The 17,115-nt window shown below is 32.3% G+C and overlaps 1 protein-coding gene across 1 annotated transcript in view; it reads left to right on the forward strand.

Moving 5' to 3' along the window:
• The window catches only part of ds (dachsous cadherin-related 1), a 134,965-nt gene extending 125,069 nt beyond the window's left edge, over nucleotides 1-9,896 (forward strand). Inside the window, exons 18-22 of the mRNA XM_043044027.3 lie at nucleotides 496-782; nucleotides 2,100-2,241; nucleotides 2,330-2,501; nucleotides 3,307-3,514; nucleotides 4,887-9,896. Of these exons, the coding sequence (XP_042899961.2) occupies nucleotides 496-782; nucleotides 2,100-2,241; nucleotides 2,330-2,501; nucleotides 3,307-3,514; nucleotides 4,887-7,190 (3,113 nt within the window). The 3' untranslated portion in view covers nucleotides 7,191-9,896. The remainder of the gene's footprint in view (nucleotides 1-495; nucleotides 783-2,099; nucleotides 2,242-2,329; nucleotides 2,502-3,306; nucleotides 3,515-4,886) is intronic.
• Nucleotides 9,897-17,115: the final 7,219 nt, after the last annotated feature.

Below are 17,115 nucleotides of genomic sequence, written 5' to 3' on the forward strand. Positions count from 1 at the left end.
TTGTCGCTTAGTTAAGTAAGATCATTACGATAAGTAATTTTTGGAAACTTTATCAACAGCATCACGTATTTGGTTTACTAGGTAGCCATTTTTATTGTCAAAAACTTAAGCAATTTTTCACAATGTCAAGAAGAAGAACGCTAGTTTTTATTTTAAAAAAAATATTTGTGTTGTTATAGTAAGTAAAATTATCTGAATACTTTTTTTTTCTTGGAACATCATATAATTTAATAATAAAAATTTTACTTTGCTTTTTTTTCCCTTTAAAAATCTAAAAATTTTGGTAATTTCCCAGTTGATCGTCAATTATAAATGCACAACATATTAATGAAAAATTGCAACTTAAACAAGCGTCGTACGCTTAATATTAATATTTTTTTATTCGCGTCAATATAGTAATGTACCTGTTTGAAAAAGTGATTGCGTGATAATCATCAATTTCTACCTATGTTCGAGCCTGCAGACTTTAATTCACTCATTCCGCTTTGTCTACAGGTGCCGAGGTCGGAACGGTCATTACTACTATCACAGCTAATGATGTGGACACGAATCCTGCTCTCATATACAATTTTGCTGACGGTGGCAACCCAAACAACTTGTTCAGTATCGATAGGTTCAGCGGTCGCATTACCCTGGCTCAGCCATTGGATCACGAGAAGAACACACAGTACCTGATACAGATTTACGCTTCAGATTCCTCACACGTGGCTGAAACTTCTCTGACTGTGCACGTGACTGACGTCAACGACAATCCACCCATCTTCCACCAGCAGCCTTACCAGGTATCCTCCATCTCTCATTCACAAGATTCGAATAAATTACATCATATTTTAAATTAAATACATGGTGTCCTTAGGATATTTTAATTTTTTTTTTCAAAAAAGAAAAACTACCGTCAGTAGAAATCACATATTCTACGGAGAAAGAATAAAAACATTTCTCAAACTTAGTCTAATCACTACGGCGGTCATGAAAGCAAAGGAGAGATTAAAATCATTTGAGACCAGCTGTTTTAAAAGGAAGGTCAAAGGCAGTTCTATCTAATAAAGAATGCATTTTAGTCTCAGCATTACAAAAAATCTTTTTTTGATAAAAAAAGTGAATCATTTAATCGAAATCACACATTAGACTACTAAAAATTACTTTTATTTTTATTTTCACCCTTTAATTCCTTACTGCTTTGTGTCCTTTTTTTTTTTTTTTCGAAACAGTTTAAAAAATAAATTATATTTAATTCGCAAATTATTTTTAATAAATTATTTCTTTTCGATTTTATCTTTAACACAACAAAGCAATCTTTTGATTGCACTTTTTACATGCATTTTCGAGACTAATTTAAATAAAAAAAAATAATAAAAAAATTTGATTTATTAATTTATTTGCGGTTAAAAAATATTTCATAATTTTAGGAAGTAATATTTTTCATAGTCTCTAAATTTTTCAAATGTTCTTTTGCATAAAAAGAATGATTTTACAACATTAGTGATAAATTCCGACTTGAAATTAAACAGAGTTAAGACTCTGACTTGTTAACTTTGTATAGTGTAAAATTTTTTTTTAAATTCATGACCTTTCGCTCTAAAAATATAACTGTAGTTATTTTATGACCAATAAAGATTTTAACAGGAAAATTTGAACGAATCTTCTAAACATGAGATTTTATAGACTCACTATTTGATTTTTCCGAAAGCGTGTATCACGAGGCTAACGCACTGACTACTGGAAGAATACAAGGTTCCATCCGCAGAAGGCCGGCGATAACTTTATTTTTTATAACTTCAGTCACGATCACTTAAATATACTTGAAATTAGGAAATATAATGAAGTGCGTAAAATTCATGACGAACTACAAAAAGTAACTTAAAAGCTTAGGCACGATGAAGGCAAGACAATCAAAGGGTACAAACAATGATACGAACAGAAATCAGCACTCAGCATAGACGTACGAGTGACAGTAGTGACAGATTTGGTTTACATAAGATAAACGCCAACACAGTTATTTATAAGAAAACTATTTTATTTATATCTGATTTAAAAATGAATGCAAATCCATGGCATAAAAAAACACGGTTAAAATCTTATTAAATTCATCTCATTAGGTCTCAGTTCCTGAGCTGGTGGATCCTGGATATAGGGTGATATCTCTCAATGCTACAGACAGTGATTCAGGTGTGAACTCAGAGCTTTTCTATAACCTCACTCCTTCAGTAACATCCGGTTTCTTCATTGATCAAAACAGCGGTAAATCTTTAGAAATAATAAAAAAAAATCTGTCCCGTTCCTAAATATTTTAATATAATAAAATGCAAATATCTTTTTTATGTGGCAGGTACTATGTTCACCAACAAGTCTCTGACTTTCGATCCCAAACAACACAGTGTCCAGGTCATCGTTTCGGCCACGGATAAAGGACTTCCGCCGAGGACGGCTGTCTCTGTTGTCCACATCCAAGTGGTGGATGTCAACAATAATGCTCCCAAGTTTGCCAACAACACATACAGGTGAGTAAGGAAAACGATGGCGTGCCACGTGTTTTAATGCCTTTAATTTTTATGTACTTAGAGCTGATCAAAAAGTAATAAGATGAAAATTATTACTCAACACATATATAGCTGGTCACAGACATTGTTGTTTTTCGAAGAAAGCATTTTAATCCCCCACTATTCACCCTCATATTGCAACTTAGATGATAAAGGTCGAGGGCAAAGACTGTGATTTTCAATCTTCATTAGATATCAGTGTATTACAAGAAAAATAAACTTGAATTTCAGACCAAAAGTAAACTCATGAACTCTTTCCTAACGTTAACAAAACACATCTTTAAAACGATGAAGATCTAACAAATATTTGGGGTTTTCATTAATTTCAGCTGTAAACCTAAATAAAACCTGTTTGGTTGCTAAAATACGAGCTAGAAAGAAATTGTAACAAGATTTCTACAATTAAACTGGTTTTAATACATTTAATTCAGACTTTCACAATAGTAAATGCGCTACATTTCGATAAAGTTTTCAGTTTTCCTCACTTAAATACATCTCCCAATATGTGAACTTTTTGGGGTTTATTTTTTACGAAAATTCAAAAACTGTTTCTATATGTATTTATGGCAGTGATTGTAGGACATCCTGTTATACTTTCTCACTGAACAAAAATTTCCTGTATTTGCTACTGTAAATGAACCTTGCCCTAAAATTTTATTCCTGAAATTATTAATTTTATTTTCTAAAATTATTATGTTTCATTTCAACTTCATTAAATTAAAAAATAAACTGAATAATATTTTAACTTAATTGCATTTGATTTCAGGACTCACATTTCGGAGAGAGCCAACAGGGGTTCTACCCTATTGAAAGTATCTGCATCCGATAAGGATAAGTCTTATGCAAACCATAAAATTGATTTTAGCATCTCGGGTGGCAACGTTGGAAACGTATTTGCAATTAACGGATTGAGTGGTGACGTCATCCTGATGAGATCTTTAGATCGAGAAGTGAATGCCAATTATACCCTCAAGGCAAGTGATTTAAAAATATTAAATGACTGTATGTCAAATATTCTACAGAATCTTTTATTTTTTCTTATATTTAAAGACAGATGTATGCTAAAATAACGGAATTTCATTTTCCAATGTGCTATAACATCACCCCTTTCAATGTGATATGGTTCTATAAAATGTGATGTGTACAGTGCGCAAAATAAAAAACGGACTATCCTGAATAACTTATCTAATAATCGGATTTTCACGTTCTAGGACTCAATCTTAAAAGTTCAAAGGAGTACTACAAATATGCTAATCAGTTAATGCAGACGATATTTTAAGTTACGAAATCAGACACAAAAGCATATTTTCTCTGAATAAATATACCTTTTTTTCGTGGGAGGCGGATTTCTTAGATCCAAAATATAGAGAGTTAGTCGGGATAATAGTTTAGTCGGGAGTGCTGCCTAAAGTTTGGACCTCTAAATGTTAATTTTAGTTTTTGCGCATTTCACCATATCTTGAGAACTTTTTAAGCGAATTGAAAATATTTTGTGTATATAATTCGTTTTTCAAAAGTTAATTTTTTACAAAATATTAACTTTTTGCAAATATTTAATGTTATTTTACATAATAATATTCACAAAACTTTATAAGGTATACAATTTTTTGTATCATTTTAAGGAATGCAATTTTAAATGGCAAAATAAAAAATTAGAGAGAAATTGGTCTAATAGTTTCTGAGAAATCAAATGTTAAAAAAATCTTTAAAAACTTAATAGCACAAAAAAATTAACACCTTAAATAATGTTTGATCTAACGTTCAAGTTTTCAAGTAGTAGGACTCAATGTGTTTCAGGGGCCTAATCTTAAACATGATGATTAATTAATGGAAACGACATTTCAAGCGACAAATTTAGACACAAAAAGTTCTTTCTCTGAATAAACATACTTTTTTTTCTCCAGATTCTTGACCCTCAAACTATGGGAGGTACCCACAATTACCGGAAATAGGTTTAAATTTAGGAGAGTCGGTTAGTTAAGAAAAAAAAAAAAAAGCAGCAGACGAAAATTTGACCAATTCTATGTTCATTTAAATTTTCACATATTTCGCCATATCTCTAGAACTTTTTTAAGAGAATCAAAAATATTACACATACAAGTTACATTTATTCAAAGATAATTCGACGGAAAAAATATTTTTTGGTAATTATTCTTAATTACTTTATTTAACAACACACGAAAACATTTTTAATTGTCTGGTATACATATTTTTTACATCATTTTAAAATTGACAACTTTAAATGACCAAATACAAAATTATAGCGAAATTGGTCGTACAGTTTCTATATGCATATTAAAATTGATCTAAACTTGTGTTTTTAAGAAACAATTCTTTGCATCGTAGGTGACAGCATCTGACAGAGGGAGTCCTTCCTTGAACTCAACGGTGGACGTCTACATCAACGTCGATGATGAAAACGACAATCCTCCCATCTTCAATCAAACAATGTACCAGGCCTACATATCTGAATTTGCTACCGCCGACAGCCAAGTCTTGCAAATTTACGCAGAAGATAGAGATGCCGGCTCGAAAATCGTCTATGACATCACGTCAGGGAACGAAGAAGGAAGGTTCAACTTGCATTCCAAAACGGGAATCATCACGGTAAAGGAGAGGCTAGACTACGAGACTGAATCCGAATACAAATTCATCGTTAGGGCAACTGACAGTGACCCACAGAGGCCGTTGTCAGCTTTGGCCATCGTTATGGTGAAGATAATTGACGAAAACGACAACGCACCTCGGTTTCCTGTCACGATGTACAGAGAGGCAATCGAAGAAAATTCGCCAACCGGAAGTCCGATATTCATGGCTCATGCAATTGATGCTGACCGAGGACCGTTTGGAAAACTTAACTACTCAGTGACCGAAGGCGAGGGGAAAGAGAAATTTAAAGTGGATCCTGAAACAGGCTTGATTAGTTCTCTGGTGGTGTTTGACTATGAATCAAAGAATCGGTACTTTTTCACTTTGATGGCTGTTGATTCTGGAGGAAAATACACTACTGTTCAAGTGCAGGTGGATGTAGAAAGCAAAGATGAATATCCTCCAGAATTTTCCCAGAATTCCTATTACTACACAATACCTGGTGACGCCTCTGTCGGGTATCTGGTTGGTAATGTCCATGCGACAGATTTGGATGAAGGTATAGATGGTAGAATAATATTTCAGCTGCGCAATTCACCTCCTAATTTTGCAATCAACAGTACAACGGGGATTATAACTGTCAAGTCAATATTTCACAGAGAAGGTTCTGTCAGAGTTAAGAGAGATCTGAGGAATCAACTGTCACTTTATGTTTTCGCGAGCAGCGGTCGTCCTAACTCTTTGAGCAGCTCTGTTGTGGTAGATGTCCTGATTGATTATTCTTTGAACTCTTCTCGTTTAAGTGCGACTGAACAGAAATTAGAAAATAGTTTACCTGCTTGGGGAATTGCTCTGGTGATTGTTCTCTCCTTACTCGCTGCTGTCTTATTGGGGATGATTTTTTTTCTTCGCAAGCGCACGAAGCAAGGTATACCAAATACTGTGCAGAGCTTTGACAACTCCTTTGACACAATTGATATTCATCACCCACCATCAAGTACACCTGGAATATCGCAATATCCACCTCGCTACAGTGACATCTCCCACTTTGATCCGCCTGATAATGCCCAACAGATGACGGGTGCCACGTCCGAGGTTTCAGACCAATCACACTCTGCATCGAGTGGCCGAGGCTCTGCTTTTGAAGGAGAAGATGTCGAGGATGAAGAGATTCGCATGATCAATGAAGGACCTCTTCTGCAGCAACAAAAGCTGCAGAGGTTGGGTCTCTCAGATTCTGGCTTCCACAAAGACGACGATAATGTGTCAGAAATTTCTGTCCACAACACTCAAGAATATCTTGCAAGGCTTGGCATAAATACTTCGCAATCGGACGATAAAAGTGTACAAGACTACAGTAAAATATCAAGCACAAGAAGTGTTGAAAGCATGCACATGTTCGACGAGGAAGAGGAAGAAGACGATGATGTGAACATCGGTAATTTGATTTACCCCAAGTTGCATGATGTGGAAACCGAGGACACTGAGGCTATTGTGGATGATACGAGGAGCTTCGGATTTGGTGAAAAAGGAGAACCTTCTATGACCTGCTCACTCAGTTCTATTGTTCACAGTGAGGAGGAATTGACCGGAAGTTACAACTGGGACTATTTGCTTGATTGGGGTCCACAGTACCAGCCACTAGCGCACGTGTTTGCCGAGATAGCTAGATTAAAAGACGATAGTGTGCTATCTTTCTATGCATCCAGTGCCCCAAAGACATTGAACCCCCAAGTAAAAACAGTTCCACCGCCCTTAATCACTAATGTGGCTCCTCGTTCCATAGCACCAGTTGCTTTGAACACTGGACATCCTAGTCAGGTAGCTTCTCTCCCCACTTTACCTCATTCTCCTATCGGCCACGATAGTACTTTTTCATCGTCTGCCATGTCACCGAATTTCTCCCCCGCCCTCTCACCATTAGCGACCAGAAGTCCTTCCATATCACCTTTGGTGTCACCTGTCACAAGCCAGATATTGGGACCAAATGCGTCAAATCTGGCGCGGACTCAGCGTTCCACTCTTGCTTCTTCTGGATCAGAAGCAGAACTTAAACTATGAATTTTATGAACTGTGAACTATTTATTCTAATTCATTTTGTTCGGTTTCATGTGAAACGAAACTTCGATCCATTCCATCATTTACATTCTTGAAGCAAAAACTTGATAATAGATTTATTATTTAAGCAAAACAAATCATTCGAAATCGTGGAATTGATCAGAAAGGGTACACTCGAAATCGACTTTACTTCGAATGCTAGTGTAAAGATGTCTGCAAAGTTACAAAAGTTTTGGTTCGAAATCCGGTAGCAGGAGATAACTATCGAAAGTTAGAAGTGAATGATGTTTCTTGAAGATTAGTTAGCGTCATTCGCATCTCACTTTATTGCCGTCGAAATGAAACACTTTACTACGTGAATTAGATCATCAGATTATTTAGAAAGAGGAGACGATTTGCATGAGAAACTTAAAATTAGCAATCGTTTATCGAATTATTGTAAATAAACAGCGCTTCTGACCTATTTTTTTGTTATAACAGTTATGAATATACAGACAGCGTGCGCTCACTTACGTTGACTACGTTTTATTTCATTACGTTTTAATTATTCAAATATTGACTTCATTCTGTTTCATAAGATTCAATCATCTGCTTCATTCTAATTAAAAAAATTCAATTCAACATGTACTTAACATATTCATTAAATTGATACTTTCTAATAATACTAGTAGAAAGTGACGCCTATGTTTTTATTTTTAATTGTTCTCCTTTGAAAATTTTACTAAAATTAGTTTCGACATTTACTTTCTCATTTCACTTCAAAAATATGTTAGAACTAGATAAAAAAATAAAATTAGAATCGCAGTTTTAATGAGTAAATTCGTTGCGATTTTAAAATTATTTGAGCTTCGTTGAGACATCTCTGAAAAAGTCATAAATTGTTTTTAATAAGAATGGATTGAAGTTTGAAAACATTTAATGGAAGTTTCGTAATGGACGTCTCACGTGTATTTTTAGAATCCATTTTCAAACATATTGGAAGCCACAGATAAAATATTTAAGCAAAGTAGAAGAAAAGCGCTATTCCAGTGAGAAAGGTGGATGGAAAAAACATGAAAAATAGTTTCATTGCCTAGTATAACTTGGAGGTGTTTCTGATGATCACCTATCCACTCCCTTCTGTGTTTTATAACAATAAAAGAGGTTTTGCTGTTTGCATCCTGCCTTCACCAATAATGATTCGTTAGACTTTGATAGTTTTTCTGTTCTTTTCTCTGCTTAAATATTAATTGGCGGTCCGTAATTTGCCTAAATGTTTGGCAAAGATTCCTAAAAATATAATTTAGTGGCGGTCCATACGGAATACCCTATTATAAATATAAGATTTTTTTTTGTTATGATTCTTAAGTGTGAATGTGAGTTATATTGACAGAGATGACGAAAGAATGCGTTGATTAAGAAGTATAACTGTGAAATAACTCACTGCCAAGCCTTTCTTGTTTTGCTACAAATAAGTCTGAAAGGGAACTATTAAGTTATGTGTAACTGTAATGAAACATGCATATTTTGATACAAAAAAAGTAATTCTTTTTAAGGAACGTATGATTTTTCATTTCATTCCATTTAGATTCAAAAAAAAAAAATTTTTTTTTTTTAAAAAAAACTCTGACTGCTAGAGTAGAAAGCATAATCAATTATTCGTTTTACATAAGAATACTCATTTTTTGCTGTCTTAAGAAACTATTCTAAGTAAGGCGTTTTAAGTCGTTCATGTGTAAAAACTAAAATGTGGTGCAGGGGCTTGACCTCGAATTTTTAAAATAAATCTTAATTTAAAACAGGCATGTGATTTTTTCGCTAATTCGCGGAATTCCCCGAATCTCAAAACCGTTGACTCGCAGACTTCTGCGAATTAATAATTTATATTCCGACAAAATTTTCTCGGAGCTCTGGTAATATAAAATTTTATTTTTATTCTTACGCTAAATTTTGTTAATGAGGCATTCATTTCACCCTTACCTTCACTCTCTTTTTTTTCGAAGTTCTCATTCACAAGTAATAACGCTATTTTTAGTCCGATTTGTTAGAGGAAAAAGCAACTTCGGATAAACTTCGAGAAAAATTAGTACTTAAAAGAAAACTACACATCGAGAAAAAATTTCTGATAATTTATTTTTTCAGCAATCGCATGTCAATTAAAAGTTTGCCTTTTAAGGTAATTACGTATTTATAAATTTTAGGCTGTGAAATAAGGAATTTGTAATGATTGCATCGATAAAGAGATTATAATAATTGTTTCAATCCCATTTAATGTTTTTGATGTCATTTAATGACAATTAAATATTTTTTTACTTATACAATTCTTTTAAATGTTTTAGGTTTAATGATGTATATATTTGATTTATTATGTTTCCATATTTTAGTTCCTATCCTAAATTATGTTTTTGCTAGTTCTAATTTATATTATTTTTAAGTTTCATTTAATTTCTTTTTAAATATGACGAAATTCGAGTTTGTAAATAAATGTAAATGGCGAGCGCATGAGGGTAGAATGACGAAAAAAGATGTAAATAGTATTTGTAACTACTTTGTGATGTCTTTTCCCCCCTGCAATGTATAAATTGTTCATTTTTGTATGTAATATAAGTTTTTGTTTGTAAATGACACATACCTGTATGTACTTGTACGCATTTGTAAAGTCAGAGAGAGGCCAAATTTCCAAAGATTTTCTCTTTCTTTTTATGAATAATAAATGTTTTTTTGAAACAATACTTGTATTCATTAAAATTATGAAGAACATTCAAAATGCTTTAAAAAACAATCCATCTTTTTCTCAGTTTGTTCAGAATTAGAGACCCAGTTTCCAGAAAAATAATATTTATTTAAATAACAAAGGAAACTTTTCACCAATCATAACAAAAACAAGGCACTAACAATTCCATGCATTTCAAAGAATGACATGTGACCTAATTAGACAGAAGGAAATTCTTTAGATGATATAATTCAAACTTCTTCACTTTATTATCTCACATAATGTCACATGTGTCACATTTACTGCACTTCTCACACTTGCCTGAATTTGTCAACTTCAAAAACAGTTCCAAAAATGTCGTCTGCTTTTCAATTCGATCTCGTAGTGCTGACTTTTTATTAATGCTTAGGTTAGCCCTTATTTTTTATGACTCGACCCTTATTAACAAATTATCCTATAATTTCCCAATTTGTACAGCTTTCATTAGAGTTAATTTTCCTAAAGTTGTAAGTAAAGTCTTACTTAGAGAGTTATGACAATGGTTACAAGAATGTCCAAGCAGTTGGGTTGCGAAAGAGAAAGATCGTGGAATGGTTACCACACTTGGCGACGCTTCTCCACAATCTCTTTTCCTTAATCCGTGTTAGAAACTTTTAGTTTTCACTGTGATTTTTATCGGTATTTTTGAAGTTGTACTTCTTATGCGACTTCCAACAAGGTTGCGTTAAACGTTTAACGCTACATTTTTATTGGCCGGGAAATCACGTGGTAGGATCCAGTTTTCCCTCATTCATTTCTGTATTGTTTTGGTTCTCACTAGCATAAAAGTCATAAAAGTATTGTTTTTCTTTAAATATTTTTTTAGTTTGTTTTGATACACATATAATTTAATAGGGTAGTATTTTTTATCTTCAAATTTAGTGGATAACAATTGCAAAAAATGAGTGAAAATAATCCCACGGACAATGCGACGGATTTAAGGTTACGTCAAGGTACGTCTCTTGTGAATATCAATTAATTGTTAGGTTTTCTCTTTTGAAATTACATTATGACGCATTCACATACATTATTAATACAAATACACTTTCCAGGGCAAGACGATGAGGCAACCACAAGCACTTCCACTGGTTCACGAGGGAAAAATGAACAAAATTACCGTGATTACAGAGCACGGAAGCGAGCGGAGCAGGAAAAAGAGTCGTTGAGTAGAACTAGTGATCCTTCTACGACTGCTGATTCTTCTACAATTAACGTCGCAGGTTTCGAAGTTTAACTTCTTCCGCGCGGAGGGACTCCACGCACTATTTTTTTTATTTTTAGTAACATGTAATGTTTAAGTCAAAGATATATGTTAAAAATGAAACTAAAATGAATACCATTTTAATTAAAAGAGTAAATTATTGATAACTTTACAAAAATGAAATTGTTAATTTTTTTATTAACATATTTTTTAACACTGAAATAAATATTTTGATATTAATATAAATATCCTTTTTTTGTTAACTTAATTTGTAATCTTGATGTCCTTACGATTGAATCTCGATAGATGAATATTTGTGTCGATGGAATCTTGCAGTCAACATTTAGATCACTTTCCGACTAGCTAGAACACTCAAGACAGTACTTAAGCTCCGTGTCCGATGTCAATGCAAGATTCAGTCATTTTTTGGTCAATACCAACAGAACTTATTACGATATTACTGTCAAACGGAATCTTCCGTCAATCAAAACTTTCTGACCACTTTAAGACTGGCTAGAGAACTCAAATTTAAACTGAATCTCTATGCTGAATTACGATACTATTTGCAATCATTTCACGACCGTTACCAGCAGAATTCTTCACTAAATTATTGCTAAAGGAAACTTATCACCTGTCGAATTTCCAACCAATTTCTGTTTAACTAGAGTGCTTACATTTCGAGATCCCCTCTGCTTTTTACGGCAATGTAAGTTTCAAACCTTTCCTAAGCAAACAGAATTAATCCCCATATTATTACAAGGTTCACTGCTTGCTGGTGAAAATTTTATCAATTTTTCGAAAAACTAAAAGTGTTTAAACCTGATCAAGAGATCCGAGCCTGTTGTCAAATTAAGTAATTATATCGTGGTAACTTTGTCACAAGCAAAATTTATTGTCATACTATTTCTACAATAAATTTATAGTCGATCGAAATTTCAACTACAGTCCAATTAGCTAGAGGGCCTACATTTTAAAAGTAGCTCAGTATAGCATGACATTTCAAGCTTTCATTGTTTCCTGATCACTGCATGCAGATTTTAGAATCATATCACTAAAACAAATTTGTCTTAAATCTGAATTTCAACTACTTTTTAGACTTCTAGTTAAGTGTTCTTAAATGAATTAAAGACTGTTAAAAGGAAATGGTTGTTTCAATTATTTCTTGACCTATCTGAGCATAATTTAGAAGTGAAATTTATCAGCAATCTCTATTTCGTCAACTTAGCTAGACTAGCTTGAGTGCTTAAATTTCTACAGGTGCTCCGCGTCTGATGATAGTAAGCAATCATTCCTTTAATAATTCAAGCTTAATTTATTTACAAACAGAAAACTTTTTATACAGTCCGACATTATCTAAAAGGCGCAAAACTAAAATGAAGAAAATAATAAAATAAAGTAAAAGCTTTGAAAACTATGTTTTTCAAGTGGATGAAAAATTGAAAAAATAATTCAATTTTCGTCATACAAAAAAAGCAAAGAGCATAGTTTTCGTAATAAACTTCTATCACCACCGAAAAATCACCTTACTTTTTTCATTCATTCTGGTTTGCTAAAAATCAAATTATTTTCACATTTTTTCATCCACTTGAAACGCTTCATTTCATTTTCTTATGACTAATCATTATATCCCAATTTCCATTTCAAATTGTGACCAACTTTTATGGAGATTACATTCTTTTTTTGTAATTGAATATTTTAATTAAATAATTCTGTCATTAAATCCCGAAAATAAAATTTAAGGGAAAAGAAAATAAATAGTAACAACATTTTATGTTTTTGCAAAACAATAATAAAAAAAAATACGCTTTGGAAAAAAATCTAAAAACAGCACTCAATAAAATTCATAGGTGATATGATTTTTCACCATTTAATGTAGTCACATTTTATTTTTCGAATAACAAAAATGAAAAATAAAACACTATGATAGTAATTCTAAAAACAACACTCAATAAAATATGAAGTGATTTAAAAGATCTCTATATCTTTACTTCATGGAATATATATTTACTAAATCCAGATATTTATTTTCAATATAAACTCAAATTAAAAGATTGCGCTTTTTTAATTAAACGCATGAGTAACTTTTTATTTAACTTTTTTTTAAAAATTATTAATGCATGGCATATTTGTGTTCAAACACAAAATAAATGGGTATTAAAATCAGGCATTGTATATAATATATTTAAAAAAAACAACTTGCATTCCTGTAGAAATATACAATAACTGATAAAAATTAATATTTAAGCAATTAAAAAATCTAAACTTAAAGAATATAACAAGATATTGATAAATAAAAACCATAAACAAAAACAATTACAAATCGCTACAATGAATTATAATTGGAAAATGAACAAACAACAACAATTTCAGAATTGTTGTTATGGTATCAATATTTAGTTACATTACGATTCGATTTTCTTTTCCCAATCAAGATAGAAGAAAATACGCCTAAGTACAGCAGATTGTTGATGTACAAATTAAGCTCTTTAAACATTAAAATATAATTTATTTTTAATTTTTTCTCGAAATACTTTCTTGGGAAGAAAACTAACATTCTCTCAAAGAATAATTCGGCGTATAATTACATACATAACTTGATAAAAGTAACAAGGCGAAAGTCGAGCTATAATAATTTTAATAATCAAATTATTTTACAAAAAAAAAATTTTTTTTTCAACATAATATTTGTGAATAGAAGATACTTTGAACAGTTTAGATTAGTTTTAAAAGGAAAGGAGGAATATGTACCTGAAATTATGGGATTTCGCTAGATAAAAATAACTTGTCGATCACTCCACGTTAAGTCTAAGAGAAAAAGTTTCGTTTTGTTTCGGTAAATTTTGGCTCTCGACGAAGCAGAGAATGTCAGACGTATGTCGTAACTCTCTAACGAAATTACATAGAAGTAACTCTAGTTGTACCAAAGAATATACATAGGAGAAGAAGGTCAGCTTCTATAGATGAAATGTAAACCGAAGGGTTGGTATGGACCCGGTGTATTAAGAAAAAAGCAACATTTAGGGGGCATAGCAGCACCCCATCAACTGTTGAAGAGGAGAAGGAATAGTTTCTTTTGATTTAAAATTTTCTGTTGCTCTATTTTCGCACTATTTATTAACACTACTATACACTATCATTGGAATATTTCCTTGAGAATTCATTTATATAATTAGTTCATATTAATTATATCTGCTAAACACATTTTGAAATGGAATGAAAGAATTTAATGGTTGAGGCAGTGTACCCAATCAACAACTAGTTCAGGTGACGAACCCTTGGACTGTCACTTTGATCTTTATACGCATGCGCTAGCACACATAAGCTGATCTGATGCAGCGAAATCTGAGTGTGTTATTCCAACACCCTGTAAGTTGTTTTTATGGTATAGCATACTGTATTGTGCATTTCCCTGGGTTCATTAAGTATATGGAGAGCTGGACTTCTTTTCATTTCCTAAACAGAAAGAAATAATTCAAATAACCCAGAAAGTTTGTGAAATAAAAATTTTACGTTTGTCTATTTATCTTATTTTTTTCCCATAAACAAATTCTATGAAGAAGAAAAATTAAGTAGATTGATTTAAGGTACAGAACGCAAAAAAGTAAACGAACCACCCTGAATAACTTTCGATCTAATGATCGGATCTTCACGTTCTAGGACCCAATCTTAATGGTTCGAGAGAGTGATCCCAAATATGATAATTAATTATCGCAGACGATATTTTTAGTTACGTAATCATACACAAAACCATGCTTTCTCTGTATAAACATACCTTTTTTCCCTACGGATTCGGATTTATAAGCCCCAATATATATGGGGTAGCTGAAATCTGAGAAATATGGTCCCAAAATCCCAATAGTTTGGTCAGGAGAGCTGTCCAAAGTTTGGACCCCTTAATGTTTATCTTACTTTTAGCGTATTTCGTTTGATTTTGAAAAGTTTTAAGTAAATTGAAAAATTTTTGCCACAATTATGAAATTCGCTTATCCAAAGATAATTCCATGCAAAAATAACTTATAATAAATATTTATTATTTTTTGTTATTTTATTTAATAATAGTCAAAAAAATTTTGAATAGTGCGCTATAAAATTTTTACATTATTGAAAAGAATATAATTTTGCATGACGAAATATAAAATTTGAGCGAAATCGGTCAAATAGTTTCTAATCGGTCAAATAGCAAACTACCAAAGTTATTTTTATTCCAACAAAGAGATAACGTGAGACTCCAAATAAACCCATTATTCTCGTGCATCGGTAAAGTCTTGGACAACATGATGGCTAAAAGTTTTATGGCTTATGGAAAAAGCCAATTAGTATTCAGAAGAGGGAAGAGCGCAATAAGAGTTAGTTGCCTTTTTAAGAAAGCAAAAAATTCTAAAAAATATTCTTTGGTTTGGTGTAAAAGCGTCTTTAAATGACGCTAATGAGTCCTTACTTTTAAATGATGAACCATATCATCATGAACCCTGCTTCCAAAACTCCACATAATAGAATGATGATAGAGAACATTAAAAAAGGATAGGTATATTTTGTGCAACGTAGACTACGGCAAAAAGGTAAAAGACATAATATCAACATGAATGATGTACTTTTATTTAGGCTTTATTTACGTTTTTTTTTTTCTTCTTTAATTTATGGTAAAGAACTTTTTTGCGAACAAAAAATTTGTTTTTACTGACCAACCAATAGATACTATATGATGCAGGGGGCCACAGGGCTATTCTTAATTTTAAAGACATTTTCAAAGTCACCCTCTGAGTGGATGCGAAGCTCATTCTATTCTTTTGCAGATGATGTCATATTTCCGAAACTGCTTTCCGGCACTACGATGTGGTAATAGCGAAACTTTTTCACAAATAAAAGGTTAAGGCGTCATATGCTTGGTACTAATAAAGAAAAAACAATTAGGATTGCTTCTAGGGAAAATCGATTTCAAGAGATCTGCATATAAATTTAAGACGTATAACTTCAAAATAATACAAGATTGAACTACTTGAGTGTTGCAATCAAAATCAATTTAAACATTACTGGAAGAAATTCGAAACAAAGTTCAAAAACTCCTCTCAAACTTACAAGGTTTTCATTAGTAAAGCAAATTCGGGATTGAACAAATATTCATATAAAAGATTTTACTTGATGGCTAAAAAAATACGCTGTCTTTGAAGTGTGGTTGAAATCCAACGATACTTAACGATATCCATTCAACCAATTCCACTCTTTAATATAATCAAGTTATACAAAACGGTTTGAACGGAAAGGTTTTAGTTAGAGTTATACCGTTCAGCCTAAATCGAGTCTTTGGGGTAAATCTCGATAGTAATGACTTTGCGGAAATTTTGGAACTACTCCCAGACAGTATCAAGCCTTCTAGATAACCATGGCCTAAATTCCATTAGTCTAGATAGCAAATCCGTTTTCTCATAAAGAAGTATGATTTTAAATGGTAGAAACATCCGAATCCTTCATTGTGTGGTCAAATAAGAGAAGGGAACAAGAAAGGACTCTTTAAGATTATCTGATAGAAACACACTGTCATATTGAGAACATTATTTTGATATAAAGCTTTGCGTAGCTTTTACTCACTCGCGAGATTGTACTTGAAAACCCAACTTGTCAGTTAAAAACTTAATCCTAAGATAAGTAACCCATATAGGGGCAAAGATGTAAAAAAATTAAATAATGTTTAAAAGAAAGTTTTTTGATTGTAGATGGTCACTTTTAAAGCAATGTAAATAATACGAATAAGTGACAGGAATCTCCGTTTTTCATAACTCAATACGACGTAGCAAGATTGGAAAATTGGAATAACAATTCATTCATTCAGTTTCCAGCTTTAATGAAGGAAAACTCAAGGGAAAACAAATACGTTTTTAAAAAAACTATTCATTAAATTTCTAGCTTCCATTAGTTGGAAGAGACGAAAATAGGTTTTTGGAATAAACTATTTATTCAGTTTAGAGTGTCCTTTCATACGAAGGGGGAAATTATGCTTC

The sequence above is a fragment of the Parasteatoda tepidariorum genome, chromosome 2, assembly GCF_982258835.1.
Source record: "Parasteatoda tepidariorum strain Cologne lab strain chromosome 2, Ptep-v5.0, whole genome shotgun sequence".
Taxonomy (NCBI): Eukaryota; Metazoa; Arthropoda; class Arachnida; order Araneae; family Theridiidae; genus Parasteatoda; species Parasteatoda tepidariorum.